The sequence below is a fragment of the Oncorhynchus clarkii genome, chromosome 24 (assembly GCF_045791955.1).
Source record: "Oncorhynchus clarkii lewisi isolate Uvic-CL-2024 chromosome 24, UVic_Ocla_1.0, whole genome shotgun sequence".
Taxonomy (NCBI): Eukaryota; Metazoa; Chordata; class Actinopteri; order Salmoniformes; family Salmonidae; genus Oncorhynchus; species Oncorhynchus clarkii.
In genome coordinates this window covers 667,562-690,382 of record NC_092170.1, presented here as the reverse complement: position 1 = coordinate 690,382, position 22,821 = coordinate 667,562, and the positions used below count along the sequence as shown (strand labels likewise).

At 40.2% G+C, this 22,821-nt stretch overlaps 1 protein-coding gene across 1 annotated transcript; it reads left to right on the top strand.

The window, feature by feature from the left end:
• Positions 1-2,691: 2,691 nt before the first annotated feature.
• On the top strand, positions 2,692-20,695 carry LOC139382799 (somatostatin-2-like). The gene is made up of 3 exons (XM_071127012.1): positions 2,692-2,844; positions 8,682-9,068; positions 20,383-20,695. The coding sequence occupies exons 2-3, from the start codon at positions 8,922-8,924 to the stop codon at positions 20,569-20,571; spliced, it is 336 nt and encodes a 111-aa protein (XP_070983113.1). The 5' UTR covers positions 2,692-2,844; positions 8,682-8,921; the 3' UTR covers positions 20,572-20,695.
• The last annotated feature ends 2,126 nt before the right edge of the window (positions 20,696-22,821 follow it).

The window sequence follows — 22,821 nt, the reverse complement described above, 5'->3', positions numbered from 1 at the left end:
GACTCACCCCTCAGCACCGACGCCCACGTCATCTGCCCCCCCCCCCAGAAAATATATTTTGGGGCTGCCTCTCAGGTTTCCGTCGTGTCCTCTCCTCCTGACCACGCTGCATGGTCCTTTGGTGGTGGGTAGTTCTGTCACGGAAGTAGACCAAAGTGCAGCATGGTGAGCGTACATTTTCTTTATTTTTGAAATGTCGCCAACAACCGTGAAACTTACAGGGCTAAGTGCCACAAACAATATTAACTACCCACACTGAAAGGAGGGAAAAAGGGCTACCTAAGTATGATTGCCAATCAGAGACAACGATAGACAGCTGTCCCTGATTGAGAACCATACCTGGCCAAAACATAGAAATAAAGAAACCTCAAAAACAAAAAATAGAATGCCCACCCCACATCACACCCTGACCTAACCAAATAGAGAAATACAATGTCTCTCTAAGGTCAGGGCGTGGCAGGAACTCCTGTATGGATGGGTTAATTCAGTAGCTGAATGGAATGCAAGTACATTTTTACCTGAACACATTTTTTACCTGATCAGGAAAACCTCAAGGCCAGGAAGACCTCTGCGCCATAGTATAATGGTGGTTCATTAGTAACTGAAAACTATGCTTACTTGCTTATGACGATGCCATACCAATAGAGAGGTTCGAGGAGTGGGCCAGCAACTGGTAGGTTGCCGGTTTGAATCCCATGTGTGATAGGGGAAAATCTGTTCAATAGTGGGCCTGAGGGTTGTTGCCATCAGTGTCCTAGATGCCATCACCTGCGGTTGTACCTGTGAGCAAGACACTTAACCCCTAAACTGCCCAATGGGCACTGCACTAGTAGCTGCCTTGATTCAATCCGGATTCAATCCGTTGTCCTGAAGTTTGACGTTACAGCATGATTCAAATTTAGAGGCAATGTCTCCGCTCTAGTGGAGTCTGTATTCACAGTAAATGCTGCATATGTCGGGCTCAATTGGAAATTACATTTAAATGTTGATTGCCCAATCAATTTGTAACGCTTCAGAGATACATGTGTGTGTGTATATCAGAGGGGTTGGGCACAGCAGAAGACCAATTTCCATTTTGTGCAATCAATCTGTAAGGCCTCCTGCAGGGGGCTGGGATAAAAAATATATAAATATATATATATAGGACAAAACACATATCACAAAAAGAGAGACACCACAACATTACATTGAGACTGAAGACAACAACACATCATGGTAGCAACACATGCAACAACACAGTTGAAACACAACATGGTAGCAGCACAACATGGTAGCAGCACAAAACATGATACAAACATTATTGGGCACAGACAACAGCATAAAGGACAAGAAGACAACAATTATTTTGACACCTTCCCTTTTTTCATATTTTGTTACGTTACAACCATATTCTAAAATTGATAAAATTATTTTTTTCCTTATCAATCTACACACAATACCCCATAATGACAACGCAAAATCAGGGTTTTGATTTTTTGCTAATTTATAAAATGTCAAAAACAGAAAAACCTTATTTACACAAGTATTCAGACCCTTTGCTATTTTGCATTGGTATTTTATTAGAGATCACCATTAGCTTCTGCCAAGGCACCAGCTACTCTGAGTTCCAAACACATTAAGACACTTACATTAAACATAAAACAGTACATTATATAACACTGTCACACAACCACATATCCACAACACAAAATGTATGACACCACCATACAACAATATTACAATGTACATGTGTGTTAAGTGCATGTGCTAGCTCCCATGTGTGTATGCATGACAGTCTATAATCCAGGGTTATTCCAAGCAGTTCAGTCACCTCAACTTGCTACATTTCCATGTTATTCCTTACAATATTTGTTTGAGGTTTATGGTTTAGTGAATGATTTGTCCCAAATACAATGCTTTTAGTTTTTGAAATATTTAGGACTAACTTATTCCTTGCCATCCATTCTGAAACAAACTGCAGCTCTTTGTTAAGTGTTGCAGTCATTTCACTCTCTGTAGTAGCTGACGTGTATAGTGTTGAGTCATCCGCATACATAGACACACTCGCTTTACTCAAGCCAGTGGTATGTCGTTAGTGAAGATTGAAAAAAGTAAGGCGCCTAGACACCTGCCCTGGAGAATTCCTGATTCTACCTGGATTATATTGGAGAGATTGCTATTAAAGAACACGTGTTCTGTTAGACATAACTCTTATCAAAAAATATTAGCAGGGGTTGTAAAGTCCTAACACATTTGTTTTTCCAGCAGCAGACTATGATCGATAATGTGAAAAGCTGCATTGAAGTCTAACAAAACAGCCCCCACAATATTTTTGATCATCAATTTCTCTCAGCTGATCATCAGTCATTTGTGTAACTGCTATGCTTGTTGAATGTCCTTTCCTATAAGATTGCTGAAAGTATGTTGTCAATTAGTTTCCTGTAAAACAGTGCTTTGCCATTATGGGGTATTGTGTGTAGATTGAGGATGAAAAAACCCCACAATTTAAATCAATTTTAGAATAAGGCTGTGAACGTAACAGAATGTGTAAAAAGGGTCTGAATACTTTCTGAATGCACCATGTGTCCACAATGATTTTCAGAGTCTTGGTTTGCTGGTAATAGAACTCTGGTAGTGCTAAAGATGACATTCTGTGCTATATCATATGATATCATGTTATATATGTAAAGTGTGTTCACAGCAAACAGGGGCTGGCTCTGGTCAGCTGCTGGCCTCTTCGTGGTCCTGCCTAGAAGAGTTCCGGAAGATTCCCTTCATTGAGTGCCATAGGCGAGGGACTTGCAACTACTACACTGACTCCTACAGCTACTGGCTGGCCTTGTTGGACCCCAACAACATGTTCAGGTAAAACCAGCATATCGTGAATATTGTCTTCTTCATATAGTAATTCATTATACAGTACACATTTACCCGGTGTTTTCACATTATCCGGCACTCTATTGATGAACTAGTGAGTGCTGTAATATTCATTTGAAAACCATGTCTCAGTTAGTTCCATAATTATATAAAGGAACTTTGTGCCTACAGCTGCAACATCGCAGTAGAGTATTCATCAATGCATTTCTGTAATGTGGTCTGACGTATGCTCACACTTCTTCTTCTGCTAACGCAGTAAACCCAGGCCTCAGACAGTGAAAGGAGACTAGCAGGGGAGTATAGTCAGTCACTGTCAGGTCTGTATGAAGCAGTGGCAGTGACCCTAAGAGCTAGAACTGATAGGGAATAAACTGGAGATGCACCTCCCATTATCAGCCACTGTAGGGCAACAGAGAGACTGATGAATTCAATAAAGACAGTGTTTCAATCATTGTGCTTCCTGGGATACCAAAGGATGTCTCAATTCTTACATGCGCTGATCCTGTTTTCTATGTTTCATCCCCTCCAGTCCTCTCCTCGGCTCACGCTGATGTTTTCAGCAAGGGATAGACAGAAGGAGAGTGCACAAGGAAACAAGGAAAGACTATTGAGACGCAACCTGTTAGTGGCATCTGCTCAATCTGACGTTTTGTTCTCAGTTTTACAGTTTTATTGTTTGTTTGTATTTTGTTTTTATTACTAAATGACTGTTTTATGACTGACTGTTTTATGGCAGATGGTCAGTGTGATCCAGGACTAGATTCAATCAGTTCAGCATTAAGCCGTGATAACCGACAGGTGCAGAGCATAATCATGCGTTGGAGCTGATGGCGCTATCGAATAAATATATTTTTCAATATATGTCAAACAGTTAATATGTTGACACATTTGCTAGAAAATCAGAGGTCTTAGGTTTGAGCCTTGGTTTGGGACGAATCAGGAGGAAGGGGTTCTCGCTAAGTAAGTGTTGTGACGTCCATAACAGTGGTGCCGTGACCCTGATGAGCAGTTGGGCTCAGGTCATCATCCGGAATCACTTGCTTTGAAGCAAGTTGAGAAGGGGTGAGTGTAACAGAGTTAACAACATACCATAAGCTCACTCCACAGCTAGCGTGAAATGTATCCGAAGGAGCAATTTAATTCGATATTTTTCCAGTAGCTCAAAAAAAAAATGGTTGGTATGTCAAGGAAGGCGGTCACGTGTGTTAGCAAGGCAGAGGTCCTAGGTTCGAGCATCAGTGTGAGCCCGAATCAGGAGGAAGGGGTTCTCGCTAGCAGGCAGGCTGACCTCGGTAACATAGGCTATATATAAATAATGACACTCAAAAATCACAAAATAAAATAATAAGGATTTATATCAGCCTAAACGAGGTGTAGATTCTCACATTCCCGTGTTTGAACTTGTATCACTGCATGGGATTTCTACTAATGTGACTTGGTGTATATAGCCAGGAGCAGCTTGTGGATTTTACATCTCCAATGCAGTTACACCTCCGACACCGCCCTAAACAAAATAAATTATATGCTATGCAGTTGTTGGTTATCGCGGGTTAACGCTGAACTGATTGAATCTAGGACTCAGTCTTTTTGATACATTTGAATGGAAAGTTAACTGCCTGACAAAGTGCCTGACTGCCTGAGGACTCTTGTTGGATGCTATGTAATAAGGAGAGGGAGGAATGCTCTTCACACTGAAAAAAAAACTGTCAGACTCAAAAGTCTTAAATAATACAAAATGTTTTGTGCAAAAGTTGTAAAAAATGCACACACAACAAAACTGGTGATCTAAAATAATGCAAAATCCATGGTGCAAAAATCATGTTTTGCACCTTTCACTCTCACATTTTGTCAAATAACAATAAGAATTTCCCACTGAATCCAGAGATGTTTTGCAGTCTGCATGGCCTCTCCTTCTCCTTACTGCTACTGCTGCTCTATTACCTACAGCATGCTGAATGAACTCATTTAGCCTGGGCAGAAACACATTTTTCTCATTACTGGATGCACATTTGAATGAAAAGTTCAGATTGAATTCCACCACTTTTAAACCTCATATTCATTATCTCCAGCACCATACTAGTCTACATACTGTATGTGCAAATGGTCTGTAGTTAAAAAGATAAGAAGAAACACATGATGTCATCAACATTAAAACTGAAAATGGTGCTGGAGATGAAGAATTCAAGTTTAAAAAGTGGTGGAATTCCACTTTAACTGCCTGTCTAGTTACCTGATGGCCTGTCTGTTTGTTGAATGTTATGTTGTCTATTGTGTGCTAAGAGTATGATAGCAATCTGGTAGAAGATTGGTACCTTATTGGGAGTACATCAGTTACAGATCAGCTGTTAACGCCAGACAGCTGAACTAGGATCAGTTTTGTTATCAGCAATTGAGTTTGGAGGGAAAAGCGTGAACATTTCACTTAAAGCCAGCGAGTGTAATGCATTATGATGCATTCCAATCCAAAATCAAATCTAGAGTCGGCTTTCTATTTCGCAACAAAGCCTCCTTCACTCATGCCGCCAAACTTACTCTAGTAAAACTGACTATCCTACCGATCCTCGACTTTGGCGATGTCATCTACAAAATAGCTTCCAATACTCTACTCAACAAACTAGATGCAGTTTATCACAGTGCCATCCGTTTTGTTACTAAAGCACCTTATACCACCCACCAATGCGACCTGTATGCTCTAGTCGGCTGGCCCTCGCTACATATTCGTCGCCAGACCCACTGGCTCCATGTTATCTACAAGTCCATGCTAGGTAAAGCGTCGCCTTATCTCAGTTCACTGGTCACGATGGCAACACCCACCCGTAGCACGCGCTCTAGAAGGTGTATCTCACTGATCATCCCTGAAGCCAACACCTAATTTGGCCGCCTTTCCTTCCAGTTCTCTGCTGCCTGTGACTGGAACGAATTGCAAAAATTGCTGAAGTTGGAGACTTTTATTTCCCTCTCCAACTTTAAACATCTGCTATCTGAGCAGCTAACCGATCGCTGCAGCTGTACATAGTCCATCTGTAAATAGCCCACCCAATTTACCTACCTCATCCCCATACTGTTTTATTGATTTACTTTTCTGCTCTTTTGCACACCAGTATCTCTACTTGCACATGATCATCTGATCATTTATCACTCCAGTGTTAATCTGCTAAATTGTAATTAATCGCCTACCTCCTCATGCCTTTTGCACACAATGTATATAGACTCTTTTTGTGTTATTGACTTGACTTGATTATTGTTTACTCCATGTATAACTCTGTTGTTGTCTGTTCACACTGCTATGCTTTATCTTGGCCAGGTCGCAGTTGTAAATGAGAACTTGTTCTCAACTAGCCTACCTGGTTAAACAAAGGTGAAAAAATAAATAAAAAATAAATAAATAATGCACTGCCTTTACAATATCTTTGTAGCATCTCAGAGTGCTCCTGAGTTTTAACAGATGTATGTGTATAAAAGATTGAGAGACAATACATGCTTATAACAAGTCATAATGCATTATACCGACATAAGTAAAGTGTTACCAAAAAATTATTTAGCAAAAAATTATTTAACATATATAACATATAACATTTAACAAATTATTTAACATATCACTAAATGTATTTTCATTAGAATGTCTTAGTAACTTTATCTTAGATGTGTAAACACTGTAGTTGTTTGAATACTGCTGTATACCCACAATGGACATAAATCAATTATGTTGTAATAATCACCTTATCAGGGAGATATTGAATAATATGATTAAGAATTTGTTAACATGCTCTCAACTTGGCCCTTTAAATAGATTGAGCTTTAGTGTAGTATTTATATGGAGAGATATAGTTATCATAATTTCACTATCCATTGGCGTGTTGCATAAAACTTCAATTTGGACCCTTTCTATGTATTCTTTCCAATGGAACCATACCCACTGTGTTAATCACATTTAATACAAAAGTGAGTAGGCTATGCATTTCCCACTTATCTGTACAATAATATCACCTTGATTTCCATATTGCTTTCCAATGTTGTGCCTTGCCTGCACCCTTTTTAACTGACCTCCTTGCTTTTCAAACAAAATATTGTACTATACTTCTGAGCCAGAAAAGTGTTGTCCGTATGGACACTGTTGCACTTAACTCTTGTATAACCGATGCACTTCATTAACATTGTGTTTCGATGCTCATTTCTGTGTGAATTCCTTCACTCCCTAATGGTAATGTCATTCATGTGCAAATTGTATTCTATAGCTTGAGTTCGTTTAGAGATGTATTTAAAAAAAGAGACTGTTGTCAGCCTTGAGTTGAATAATTTTCTGTTCCAGGAAGTGCTAAATTAACTTAAAGGTAAAGCAATTACTTAACTTTCTGCCATAGTACTGTGTATATCATCTACTGTATCATCTTAATTTCTCAGCCACAAGCGTAGGGGTTTGGTAAATTAAACTGCCTTGTATAACTGCCCATAGAAATTAACTCAAAGGCCGCTCTTGTTATTTTGTATTGCAAGCAGCAGCCACATGTATTTAATAAATAAGGGTCTGAAGCATTGTATGCCCAACATTTCCCCTCCATAGTTGTAATGAACTGAAACAGTTCAGAATGGAATCTGTCTGTGTTTGTCACACTTGTTTGTGTGCGTATGGGGGTGCTTCCGTGTGTGTGTGTGTGTATGGGGGTGCTTGCGTGCGTGTGTGTGTGTGTGCGTATGGGGGTGGTTCCGTGTGTGTGTGTGTGTGTGTGTGTGTGTGTGTGCGTGCGTGTGTATGGGGGTGCTTGCGTGCGTGTGCGTGCATGTGCGTCCGATGCACATTTTCTGTGCCATTGAAATGCTGCAACCACTAAATGTAATTTACATGTCCTTTTAACAACCCTAAAGCTCTGCTATACCATTAATCATACAGTTGTACAGGTCACCTGTCATTTCCAAGCTCAATAGTGTTGTAACACAGTTAGAGACATGTAGGTAGGCGTGACAATATTTTTTGTTGCTATTTTAAATTGTAGACTTCCAAACATTTTTAATGAAGACGTGTCCTATTGTGTTTTTATCCTGATCAAAATTGCTTTCATGTCGTCCACCAGCCATTGGGCCTGGGGATGAAGGTTAAACTTGCATTGACAACGTCTGGCAAAGCTTATTGTAGTTTATGTCTGCAATCCATGGCCACAGGGGAGCAGTGAAGAGCTACAGTAAAATGAAGACATTTCAGCATAAACAGAAATAACCTACTAATTAGATTGTGTGAAATCTATAATTTGATTTTATTCCAAGGCATTCCATGTAATGCTGTCTGAGGGATATCAGACAGATAGCACTCAGTCTATTATTCCTTTCAGAATAGGCCTTTTCAAATCACACTTCAACAAATACATATCCACAATACAGTATGCAAGTGCAACAGTAAATAGCAGACAGTATACAATTTTAACCTTGTAATTCATGGAAACTGTGTTAAACATGGCAAACAAAATTATATTTTTCATATTTTATATAAACAAAGGCTAACATGTTGATCCCACTGTAGCAATCAATGGCAAGGAATCTTTTGTTCGGCAGTATTCCGTGATGTCATCACTTAAGTTTAATATTTTACATTTAAGCGATGACTCTTGCTTCCTGTTTTTAAAGGCTTTTATGAAGCAGACATTTTCTATTTGTATTTAGATTAGCGCTGTCTGCTAAATCCATATTGGCTAATTGTTTTATTGTCGTGCCTCCATCTAAAATCAATAAGTCTCAGAGGAGCTGCATTGTGACTAAATGGCTGAACAAAGAGATTAAGAAAAAGCGTACAGTGTTTCTAAGTGGTTTATGACACTGTATTCCATCATCGCCAGGCAGCCGGTGGGGAAAGAGGTTGGTGGTCCACACCCCCCACATCCCTGACAGGCCACCTGTCACTCAACCCAGGAAGCAGAGTGACGAGCTGAGAGGGCGAGCTCTTTATAAGAGCCCCACAGAACCCTCATCAACAGAACCAGGCCTGCTCCATATCAACTGATCTAGATCCAGCACACCCCGGTCCAGCTTAGCTCACCGTGTCTCGTCCCTGCAAACCCAACTCAGCTCTGTTGGACATGAAGTTCTCCCAAATCCACTGTGCACTGGCCCTGCTGGGTCTGGCCCTGGCCATTTGCAGCCAAGGAGCCGCCTCGCAGCCAGACCTGGACCTCCGCAGCCGCCGACTCCTTCAGAGGGCCCGTGCCGCTAGCATTGCCACACAGGTAAGCAGCCTTTGACACTGGCACACACCCCAGACGGCTGGTGACACCTTAATTGGGTAGAACAGGCTCATAGCAATGTCTGCAATGGCATTACTCCATTCCAGCCATTATTATGAGCTGTCCTCCCCTCAGCTGCCTCCTATGGCATACACATACCAAATGAAAGGGTGGTTCAGAAGAAGGAAGAGGTCCATATAGGAAAGTATAGGGCAGTTAAATTATTGCTCTCATAGGATTACACTAATTACAATTCTACGAGTACCTCTATGCTGCACACAGGTGAGAAGCCAATGACATGGTCACACAGATAGCATGCACTGTTCGTGTCATGACACGAGAACATGAATACAGTAGAGTACATCTCTCACAACGATTCCGGAACACCACTATTGACACTATGAGAACATAATGTGTCGTTAGTAAAACAGGTACAGCATAGTCCACACTGTGACTCACATACAGTACAGTGCCCTTCGCTTCACAGTGAAACAGACTTACACACCAAAACACAATGGAATTCAGTTAAACAGTCTGTGGTCAGGTTATCACATACTCACACACATACTATACACATACTAGGGCATAGACTCACTACAGCTGACAGGTCTCGTGTACCTCTTTAATTAGGCAACATTAGTAACAGCAGTGACTACTGCAGGTAAATTCTAATCTGGACTTCGAAGCCAGTTCCACTGTTGATTTTCATTATTCCCCTCTAATCAAAGCGTGATTTAGACCTGGGACACCAGGTGGATGCAATTAACTATCAGGTTGAAGACCAGCAGTATTCCGGACCTCCAAACTCAGATTTGATTACTCCTGGACTAAAATGAATATTTTCAGTTGTCAAGCCAAAACATGCAAGTATGAACTGGGCCTGATAGTTGTATACAGTATCAGAGCTGTTTTAGTCATATACTGTTATTGTATACAGTATTCCCATCCCATAAGTGTTTTCTCTATTTTTTTAGTTGAATATATGATTTGGAAAATTTTGGTTACGGTCATTGTTGGTGGACATAGTCAACACAGACAGTCACTCTCGAGTAAGGACCCACTTTGCATAAACTGGTTGAATCAATGTTGTTTCAACGTAATTTGTCAACGTCTTGTGATGTGGACTCTATATGGAAAATACATTGGATTGGAGAAAAGTCAACATAAACTGTTGTTTTGAGGGTGACATTTCAACCACAGGATTATGTCATCATGGTAACCAAATTTCAACATAGACAATCCTTGTATAAAATATGTTGAATTTGTACCTTTAAAACAATGTCATATCTTCAATGTTATATCCACTATCAGAAGGGAAAAAAACAATAGGCTGGGCAACACATCCTACTGGAGAATTGATTTATCTACAGCTACATTTTGGTCTCCCATTCAAGGGTTTTAACCAAGCCCAGTCCTGCATAGCTATGATATTTGTCACATTATTACCAATATGCTATCATGAGAGGGATTCTTGAGAGATCTCCAAAGAAAAACGAAATAGATTCACTGTTGCTACCAAAGTCATCCCAAAGATAGTTTTAACAGAGCAAATGAAATGTGACCGTACTTTATCACTCATATATCATCAAGGACGCTATTTAGGCCTGTATTTGCAAAGTCATCAACAGCTATTGTTAAATTCAACCTAGAATTCAACTTAACTTAATATAGACTATATATGGGCCTATGGTTTTAAGCTCTGGTTGATTTCAAATGTAATAATATTTAGTGATAATGAATTGGTTTTTGTTGTCAGTGCAACCAAATATCAACATCAGAAGGAGATGAATCTTCTGCTTGGATAGTTCAATATGTGCCATGCATATCAACATTAAAGAATAGGAGTAAATCAAATCAAACTTGATTTAAAGTGAATTAAAGTTTGATTTGATTTAGTCATATTCTTTAACTTTTTGGTCGAGATGGAGACGTGAATCTAACGTACCAATTATGAATTTGTAGAAAGCTGGAAAGAAAGCAGTGGCATAGATGGAACTATCAAAGCAGAATATAAACTCCTTCAAATGTTGATATTTGGTTGGGTTGACAACCAAACATTTGAAAAAATATATATATATATTTAACTAGGCAAGTTGGTTTAAGAACAAATTTCCCAATTTACAATGATGGCCTACCAGGGAACAGTGGGTTAACTGCCTTGTTCAGGGGCAGAACGACAGATTTATTCCTTGTCAGCTCAGGGTTTCGATCCAGCAAACTTTCGGTTACTGGCCCACACTCTAACCACTAGGCTACCTGCTGCCCCATAACATAACTCAATATCACTTTGGGAATACAGTAAATACCCTCTTAACTTGTTGACAATTTAACAAATGATATGTTGGATTCACGTCTCCAATTTAAAGAATGTGATTAAGCCAGTGGCCCAGATCTCCTTTAAATTGTATTTTGTTGCATTGTCAACAGAACACAATTCAGTATTACTTTTGTAATGCAGTGAGTGGCCTAAAGTTAAGGTTATTTTACAAACTAATGTGACATTTAACCTTAAAATGAGCAACACATCCATGGCCACATTTGGAGGTTACTGTAGCTATAAATGTCTATGTAATCATATAAAGCATGCATGTTCAAGATAGCATGCATATGTCTTCGCAGTTCTGTGGAGATTTGGCTGTAAGAAGTGCTTTAATAATCTGCGCAGAATCTCAAACGGCATTTATCGCTTACTTGCACCATGTCATTTTAATGTAATCTCAACTGCAATCCAGGAAATTTGGTTCTGCTATTAGATGAAGCAGTGATAACACATTAATCTGATATATAAATGAACAACATTTCTGACATTCTATTACCATTTTAACTATGCTGTGCTTTTAAATGGTTGAAAACACAGGGATTTAGGTGACAACTAAACCAAAAACCAGACATTGTTTTTCCATTGGAATTTGGTTGTGCTTTTAGATGGTTGAAAATTGTAAATTCAACAAAGGTTTATTATTTTTGAGTGGGTGATTATAGCTTTTAATGTAATCCGTTACATTTAAGGGATTACTAAAAAAACGGTAACAAAAATAGCGGTAACTGTAATCCGTTACATTACCAGCAGAAATATTGTAATCAGATTACAGATACTTTTGAAAAACTAGATGATTACTTCGAGGATTACTTTTAAATTCAGAAAGGATGTTCGGTAAAAAAAATTGGGACACTTCTCTGTTTTCTTAATGACCTTTAAATCAGCATTGAAAAAAGGTGCAAGTTTAAGTTTGTTCCACAAGTCAGAGACCATTATGATGACACACCAAATGCGTTTGATGGATCGCAGGAAAAGAGCAGGCATAGGCTTTTGTAGGCTATAGTCCAAGCTAAGTCTTCCAATGGTGCAACTGCTGTCTTCAGCCAAAGATTATCCAACTTGAATAAATGCTTGTTATATATATATATATATACATTGATTCTTGAAGAATATAACTTATAAATGCCTCATGAGCTTAATTCAACCCAAAATATAAGCTTGTTTTTCTCCAATGTTTTTAAACATTGTAAATGTAAACAAACACTGTATAGCCACATACCTTGGTTAAAACAATCATTTTGATATCATGGATGGTCGGTCCTTGCATCCATAGCTCTGTCTTTTAATCTGAAAGTGGTTACATTTCAACAGGCCCATCCCTTAGCTTTTTACCAAAACAGACGTGTTGACCATTTTTCTATTGTTACATCTGTGGATTTGCCCTTTAAACAGCTGCATGTTATCAATATATAAAGTGTCACCAGCAAAAAGGTAAACAGTAGGCCTATAGCAAATGCAACATATGGCATTCATTTTTCACATGTAAATAGCACTTTTCAGTAGTGCTCAAAGCATGCCATTCCATGAGCGCAACTCAAACCAATGAGCCCAATCAGTCTTCCATGACAACAAAATCATAAACTAGAGTAGGACTGGATAATAATAAATCCTTAGTTTTGGGGTTATGCTCAGGTAAAACAAGGCAAAGTAACCTACCCAACCCTGATTGTAATCTCATTGGTCCCCGTCTCAACCAAACATTACCCAATTATCCAAGTTGAAATGAAGTGGTTTGCCCAGTGGGGAGTTTGTGTATCTTAATTCATTCTGTGTCATATACACATCTTTCTGCCACAGATTCAGATGTGCATGGAGGAATCTGACTGTGAAATTTCAGTTGTTACATGTAATAGGGGTGTGAACTCCAATAGACACCGATATTTCTCAAGAAGGAGATTTCCATCATTCCCTCCTATGACCGACAATCACGTCGGTCTGAGTGACACTTTCTCATACAAATGACTCACTAGTTAGTCATGCACAGCTCACTCTGACAGTGCATATCGCAGCACCTCATCTGTAAAGTTTCTCATTTTACAAACCAAATGTTTTCTACCAAACATGAAAAAGTATTTGCATGCTGCTGTGTGTTTTTGTACAGCTCTCAATTATCTGTTGATAGAAAACAAATATTATCCTCCTATCTGATTTGGAGAGCATTTATGACCTCCGAGGGTCATGACACCCGTTTAACGTCCCATCCGAAAAACGGCACCCTACACAGTGTCACTGCCCTGAGGCATTGGGATATTTTTTAGACCAAAGGAAAGAGTGCCTCCTACTAGCCCTCCAACACCACTTCCAGCAGCATCTGGTCTCCCATCCAGGGACTGACCAGGACCAATCCTGCTTAGCTTATTCTCACTAATCATGGGACTGTATGACAACGGTCCAGTCGTCGAGAAACGTGTGCCAGGCTCCAGGTTTAACCCGCTACATGTGGTCGGAGTTCCATAATGGTTCAAATAGGCTACATCCCAAATTGTTGAACAACGTTAGCCTAATATGATCCACTAATGCTAGACTAAAGTGACAGTCTTAAATGATGGTGGCTCCTGATAGTGGTTAACATTTTACATGATACAAATTGTAAAAAAAATAATAAATAAAAAATACCCGGGCATGGGCTATAATTAAAACACTCTGAAGCACATACATAAACTCGGGAGTTTCAGCCCTGCAGAAGCCTCTGGTGTCCTAATTTCATCCATGCAAATTACGAGGGCACACAATTAAAATTCTGAATAACGGCATAGCTATTTATAGCCTATTTCACTGTTTTAAAGGGGCCTGTCATGACAAATAATGTCCCCCAGTCAGTGTCCCACTCTACGTCACAATGGGATTCGATCAACTATTAGCATCCGTTGCTATATCAACGGTGTGATGACCTAATGATTAGAATTTTGGAGATCATTACAGCCTAAATTACGTTCTTTTCATCATTGCTGTGCAAACAAGGCTGATTTCCGCAACAATTTTGCTGTTTAAACAAGTTGTTAAGCTAATCAAATGAAAACATTAATTCTAACTACTTTTGGGTACCTTGTTAACACTACAACATGAAGTCCATGTCTTAAACATTGCTACGTTTCAGAAATGGCAAAGAAAATGTGTAATCTACTTGACACATTAAAGTTTACTTACCTTACAGATCAGGAATTCAGCTAATTTCATATCCATTCATATGCAAATATGTTTGATTCATAAACTGGCTTGTCTGACTGTCATGTTTTATTTTAACCTGCCCTTCCCTTATCTACACTGAAATAATATCATTTCAGTAGTCCTCTATTATGATTTATAAAATATATATCTCGCATAGCTCGTATATGTAGCTGTTGTCGGTCATAGGATGCAACAATGAATAATGTGGAACAAATAAATACCATCAAAGGATACCTTACAATTTACAATAATTAACACATTGTGAAACAGTCGTGAAAACCATTCTGGCAATATTTTAATACATAAACTTTGATCTTTTTTGGTAAGGTTGTGTCATTCATTTATTTTCACAGATTTTTTTGTGCACTCACATGACAATCATAGACTAAAATACTGAATTCTAGTGTGTGGAATTCTGCCTGTCAACAGGCAGACAGTCTCAGAAGGGGACTTGAAATGTCCAGGCACTGCTGCTCTCTGCTGCTCTCTGCTGCTCTCATTCTATCCGAGTGTATGCAGTGCTAGTGTTGTTAGTTAATCTGTGTATCTCACATATTATGTATCCAGTATGATAGAGCAAGATACCTTTTTTAGCAGATTTAATTTTTTAAATGACCTTTATTTAACGAGGTAGGCCAGTTGCGAACAAGTTCTCATTTTTCAACTGCCACCTGGCCAAGATAAAGCAAAGCAGTTTGAAAAAAACAACACAGAGTTACACATGGGATAAACAAACGTACAGTCAATAACACAATAGAAAAATCTATATACAGTGTGTGCAAATGTAGTAAGATTAGGGAGATAAGGCAATACATAGGCTATAGTGGCGAAATAATTACAATTTAGCAGATAATGGCAACATGACAACAGTAGCTGTAGATGATGTAATGAAAAGTTGGAAGGTGGTTGGTTGGTAATGGAGGACATCAGGTGGATCCACATCTGGGTGTTGGGCAGATACCCAGACATTAACGGAAAAGGATAGGAGACAGAGACATAAAGAAGCAAACACACAGGTTACACTTTACTGTGAGACAATTTGATGGATTAGCGCAGTGTTATAAAATAAATGAACAACAGGCAATAATTTTTACCTGGTCAAAAACCTCCACATCCTTCTCAGTCCGTGCCTGAAGGTAGTACTCGAAGGCGTTCTGATCTGGTTTGACAACTTCCACCACATCAGGTGGGGTTTCAGTGATCTGAAAGTACATTATACAAAAATAGCAATGGACAAACAACAACACTAAGTCAATCAAAAATGTGAAAGACTATACAGAATTTGCAATAATTGTATATACAATGTCTTCGATAGACAGACCCCCCTGTGTCTGTCTATCGAAGACACCTAGTTTACACCTGTCCATTTGATTGATCAGGTTTAACTTATAGCTAGACACCTCAATATGACAAACATATAACTATATCAGTGGAGGCTGCTGAGGGGAGGACGGCTCATAATATGGGCTGGAATGGAGTCAATTGAATGGTATCAACCACATAGAAACCACATGTTTGATAACATTCCATGTAATCCATTCCAGACATTATCATGAGCCATCCTCCCCTCAGCGGATGGCTCTTTCAGTCCAAGATGGCGTAGCAGTCGGACGTGTTGTATATATCGTTTTTTTACATATTTTTCTTCGCATATCTTTTAAAACATTTTGCTAAACCTCAACTTTGAAATACTCTCCTGCAACCCGCCTCACCCAATGTAGCGCGGATCTGCTTTTTTTTCTAAAGTACTTATATTTACTTCGGATCCGGAACCCCTCAACTGAAGCTAGCCAGCTAACTACCAGCAAACCATTGCTAGCGGTCATCAGCTAACTGGTCATCAGCTAACCTTTAGCTCGGAAAGCTCTCGCCAGTTCGAACAACGCGACTCTAACCAGAGCATAACGGACCTATTATTATCAATCAAACGGAACATTTTCAGCTGGATCTTCACAACTAGCTAACTAGCTAACCGCAACCCCGGATGATTACTCCTGGCTAGCGTTTCCATCCACTTAGCTTGAAGCTAGCCCGGCCAGAGCTCCTGTGCTACCACCGAAGCATACTCCTGAGCTACAATATCCGGACCCACGACCGGTCTATCGATGTCACCGCATGAAGAGGCATAAACAGACTCACCCTATCGCGACGTCCCCCAAAGACTAACTTTCTAGCCCTTGCTATCTGCTTGCTTGCTAATTCGGCCTGCAAACTGCTAGCTTGTTTAGCCCCGGTCCGCTAACTGCTACCTTGCTCAGCCCCGGCCTACTAACTGTTACCTTGTTAGCACAGGCCTGCTAACTGTCTGAATCGCCGCGTCCCAAGCCAGCCCAACCACTCACTGGACCCATATTTACTTTCAATCTCTTTTCGATTTTTTATTTGATTATACCTTCCGGTAACCTGCCTCACCCAATGTGATACGGAATCGCTATTATTTTTAATTTTTAGAACACATTCAAGAACCTCCAGAAGCTAACTAGCTACAAGCTATTTAGTCATTGTTAGCCACTGCCAGCGGCTTTACCTTCTGCACAGCCAGCCAGTTTTTTTTACCTGGATAATACTCGCCAGTCTAGCTTCCCTGCCCCATCCACCGCTGCCCCCTGGACACTGATCACTTGGCTACATAGCTGATGCATGCTGGACTGTCCATTAATCACGGTACTCCATTCTGCTTGTTTATGTTTTATCTGTCGGCCCCAGCCGCACTCAGGCTCTGTGTGTAGTTAATCCGACCCTCCCTGCCTAGTCAACGCCATTTTACCTGCTGTTGTTGTGCTAGCTGATTAGCTGTTGTTGTCTCACCTACTGTTTAGCTAGCTCTCCCAATTCAACACCTGTGATTACTGTATGCCTCGCTGTATGTCTCTCTCAAATGTCAATATGCCTTGTATACTGTTGTTCAGGTTAGTTATCATTGTTTTAGTTTACAATGGAGCCCCTAGTTCCACTCTTCATACCCCTGATACCTCCTTTGTCCCACCTCCCACACATGCGGTGACCTCACCCATTACAACCAGCATGTCCAGAGATACAACCTCTCTCATCATCACCCAGTGCCTGGGCTTACCTCCGCTGTACCCGCACCCCACCATAACCCTGTCTGCGCATTATGCCCTGAATATATTCTACCATGCCCAGAAATCTGCTCCTTTTACTCTCTGTCCCCAACGCTCTAGGCGACCAGTTTTGATAGCCTTTAGCCGCACCCTCATACTACTCCTCCTCTGTTCCGCGGGTGATGTGGAGGTAAACCCAGGCCCTGCATGTCCCCAGGCACCCTCATTTGTTGACTTCTGTGATCGAAAAAGCCTTGGTTTCATGCATGTCAACATCATGAAGGGCTCCAACTGCTCTTAAACGCTAGTAAAACCAAAATGCATGCTTTTCAACCGTTCGCTGCCTGCACCCGCACGCCTGACTAGCATCACCACCCTGGATGGTTCCGACCTTGAATATGTGGACATCTATAAGTACCTAGGTGTCTGGCTAGACTGTAAACTCTCCTTCCAGACTCATATCAAACATCTCCAATCGAAAATCAAATCTAGAGTCGGCTTTCTATTCCGCAACAAAGCCTCCTTCACTCACGCCGCCAAACTAGTAAAACTGACTATTCTACCGATCCTCGACTTCGGCGATGTCATCTACAAAATTGCTTCCAACACTCTACTCAGCAAACTGGATGCAGTTTATCACAGTGCCATCCGTTTTGTCACTAAAGCACCTTAAACCACCCACCACTGCGACCTGTATGCTCTAGTCGGCTGGCCCTCGCTACATATTCGTCGCCAGACCCACTGGCTCCAGGTCATCTACAAGTCCATGCTAGGTAAAGCTCCGCCTTATCTCAGTTCACTGGTCACGATGGCAACACCCACCCGTAACACGCGCTCCAGCAGGTGTATCTCACTGATCATCCCTAAAGCCAACACCTCATTTGGCCGCCTTTCGTTCCAGTTCTCTGCGTGACTGGAACGAATTGCAAAAATCGCTGAAGTTGGAGACTTTTATCTCCCTCACCAACTTCAAACATCTGCTATCTGAGCAGCTAACCGATCGCTGCAGCTGTACATAGTCTATCGGTACATAGCCCACCCATTTTTACCTACCTCATCCCCATACTGTTTTTATTTATTTTATTTTCTGCTCTTTTGCACACCAATATCTCTCTGTACATGACCATCTGATAAATTATCACTCCAGTGTTAATCTGCAAAATTGTAATTATTCGCCTACCTCCTCATGCCTTTTGCACACAATGTATATAGACTCTCCTTTTTTCTACTGTATTATTGACTTGTTAATTGTTTACTCCATGTGTAACTCTGTGTTGTCTGTTCACACTGCTATGCTTTATCTTGGCCAGGTCGCAGTTGCAAATGAGAACTTGTTCTCAACTAGGCTACCTGGTTAAATAAAGGTGAAATAAAAAAATAAAAAAATAAAAGCAGCCTCCACTGACCTAAATGTATAGCTAGCAACTAGCTAACGTTAGATGGAAAATGGTTGTACATAGCTAAATTTGTCCAGTTATCTAATTGAAGTTAACTGCTTAACGTTAACCTGAATTGTGAATTTCTCTGAATGTTGCGCCTCTTGTCGAGATCAGTGGTGTCTTCATAGTACTTCACATGGTTGGAAAGATAAAATAAAATGTCCTCGAGGGATGCCATTGAAGTGCAAGCTACATACAAACAGAAAGCTGCTATAACAGTTACAGTAGCTAGCTAACGTTAGCTAAATAAAACTGTCTGGCTAGCTGACTAGGCAGGCTGGGGTGTATAAGTACAGTAAGTTAGCTAGCTATGACAATCTATAAAAACAGCTTATATCATTTATTCCTATTTAACAATATGTACTTAATACAAATTAATGGTAAAGAAAGGGTTCTCAGGTAGGCAGCAGGTTGTCACCATCAAAAAAAAACGTCCTTGGAGAGCAATTCTGAGGTAATAATTTTGCGCGGACTGAGAGAGCGTTTATGTGGTGAAATAGAACTAGAACTGCCTGCAGCCTCCTATGAGGTAAAATAGAGCCAAACAACCAGCATAGCAACGGATGCTTTGGTTCATTAAGTGATCCGGTCAGAATGTTGCAAATTCTAGCAACAGCCCTAGCAACAGAAGCTAGAACTCATCGAATCCCATTGTGACGTAGGAGGGGGACACTATTTGGCATGACAGGCCACAATACATGTCATGTTGATATGATTTACATTTTTCTTCCATATGGCTGGTTTCACATTCGTCCCCTGGGATCATAAGGAACAATCATCTAAAACAATTGCTATGTGTATTTACAATCCCCTTCGCCAGACGGATTATTAATTTACCTTGCTCTTATCAACCTCTTATCTATTTATAAATTATAGTGCATGGAGAATGCTGTTATTTCTATCGGAAAGTAAGTAGATGCCGGCAGGTTCGCTCTATCTTATCTGTAGACACACCTCCGCTACACTTTAATTTCTTAGCTCTCCACTCCGAATTAATAGCAGGTGACTAGCATGCTATTCTCATGCTTAAATTTAAGGTCAGAATACTCCTAGAGAGAAAAGTGCATACAAATTTGAATTAAGTGCTTAACTCAGGTTGGAATCGGGAACATAATGAGACATGGAAATTAACACTGCCTTAATGTGGTGGTGATCACATTTGTGTGTGTCTGTGTGTGTATGTGCGTGCACACGCAGTCGCTTGTGTGTGAGTGTATGACATGTGTAGGTTTCTGTTTGCTTTTGTTGATATGGGCTTCTGCTGGTGTGTATATGTGTGTGTTTGTATTCTCCCAAAGTATGTGTGTCTGTGTTTTTCCTGCATGTAGGAGTGGAGTAAGCAAGTGATGGAGGACATTCTATCCGAACTGTCCTTGCCTGAGGTGGAGGCCCAGAAAAGTGAGGGGTCCACAGCTGAGGCCAAAGAGGACCTGGAGCGCTCAGTGGACAACCTTCCCCCCCGCGAGCGCAAAGCTGGCTGCAAGAACTTCTACTGGAAGGGCTTCACTTCTTGCTAAGGGAAGCCTGACCACCTTATGACACAATGCTGCCAATCACATCACACCGCCAACCTTCATCTGACTAATGTAGCCAATCAGCAGTTAGCTGTGCCTGATGACGATTATGATTATGATGTATCTGTCTAATTTATGAAATAAAGAGAATAATTTTATTTCAGTGTGTCAATTATTTGATACAAAAATGTTTGTATAACCAAAGCAAAGACTCGGTTGACATACCCTTTATTAATTTATGCATAGATTACCCTTTATTAATTTATGCATAGATTACATCTTGTACTGGCTGATGTAACACTCAAATGCAATCACCCTCAAACACTCACACTGACACTAGGCTAGTGAGTGGCCAATCCTCAAAAAGGGCTTCAGTTTTTGAGATACCCCTACCTGTAGGAAAAAACACAACCATGTTTTTCACATCTTTAATGTCTCCCATTTATGAAATGTTCATAGTTGTGAAAAACTATTTTACTGCAAAAGTAGTAAAATGTATAGATATTGTGTCACACCCCGTAAACACAAAACATGCAGAATAATGCCTAACTGAAGGGGGTTGGGCTACAAATGTGCTCTCATTCAGTGCTGTATGGTCATGCCTGACAAAAATACATACAGTTACACGTTTTTTGATGTTGTGGCTGTTGTAATCGACTCTAAAGAAAACACCCACTAAACCAGGGGTGTTAAACTAATTCCATGCCTAGTGTCTGCTGGATATTGGTTCCTCTTTTCAGTTAAGAACTAGACAACCAGGTGAGGGGAGGTCATTACTAATCAGTGATCTTAATTCCTCAATCAAGTACAAGTACACATTAGGATATCTTAATGCATCTTGGAAATATATACCTGGAACACAGAAACGCAAAAGGTATCAACTATGAATATTTATGATGAATGTAAGCTTTACTTTTTAGTACCTGATTAATAGACACTTTCCAAGTAAAATTCGCTCTCATTCAGTGCTGTATGGTCCTGCCTGACAAAAATGCATTCAGTTAAAAGTTATATATTTTTTAATGTTGTGGCTATTGTAATCTAATCAGCTGTAAGGAAAACAAGTGGCTTGAGACAGTGAAACTGCCATTTTATATGTTCCACCTCTTGCAGTTACGTTAAGGGCCCCCCCTAGATTTCACTCCAAATCCATTATGGCGTCCAAAATCTATTACGACATCTTTAATATGTGTGTACTGTACTTATGTCTTGTACTCAAAACTATTTTTGTGGAACTCAACTATGTTGAGATTCCAATAGGCCTGTATAATTACACTCAAACACCATTGTCTGGATATAGAAAAGGTAGCAGAAGTATTCCAAGTCATGAGCTTCTGAGGATCAATGAGGAAACTCAGAGGCTTCAACGAAAGGAAAGATAACCCTGGACACCCTCGCCTTTGCTGTACAGTGTGCCCCCACTGTGGTACAACTTGTGCCTCCAGGATTTAAAACAAAATATAAAACAGTACATCGTATAACACAGCTACACCAGTACATATCCACAGCACAAAATGCACGATACCACCATACAACAATACCACAATGTGTGTGTTTAGAATGCTTGTGCGTATGTGTGTCTGTCACTTCACAGTCCACGCTTTTCCATAAGGTGTACTTTTATCGTTTTTTAAAATCTAATTCTACTACTTGCATCAGTTACCCGATGTGGAATAGAGTTCCATGTAGTCATGGCTCTATGTAGTACTGTGCGCCTCCCATAGTCTGTTCTGGACTTGGGGATTGTGAAGAGACCTCTGGTGGCATGTCTTGTGGGGTATGCATGGGTGTCTGAGCTGTGTGTTAGTAGTTTAAACAGACAGGTCGGTACGCTTCTTACACAAACAAGTAGTGATGAAATCAATCTTTCCTCCTTTTTGAGCAATGAGAGATTGACATACATATCATTATTGTTAGCAATCCGTGCACATTTAAGGGCCAGCTGTGCTTCCCTGTTCTGAGCCAATTGTAAACTAGGGCCTGAATGACCTACGTTGTTGATAGTGTTGTTAGGATGGCAGAGCAGCACTTTATTATGGACAGACTATTCCCCATCTTAGCTATTATTGTATCAACATGTTTTGTCCATGACATCCACAGTTACTCCAAGCAGTTTAGTGACCTCAACTTGCTCAATTTCCACAATATTCATTAACATCAGGTTTAGGGTTTAGTGAATGATTAAAGATTTACTTCAGGTTTAGGGTTTACTGAATGATTTTTCCCAAATACAAATTTAGTTTTTGAAATATT

Bases quoted from the DNA above. Each gene is read 5' to 3' on its own strand.
- LOC139382799 (XM_071127012.1), top strand. From the start codon at position 8,922: ATGAAGTTCTCCCAAATCCACTGTGCACTGGCCCTGCTGGGTCTGGCC. The intron at 9,069-20,382 runs GTAAGCAGCCTT...TCCTGCATGTAG, and splicing joins CCGCTAGCATTGCCACACAG to GAGTGGAGTAAGCAAGTGAT.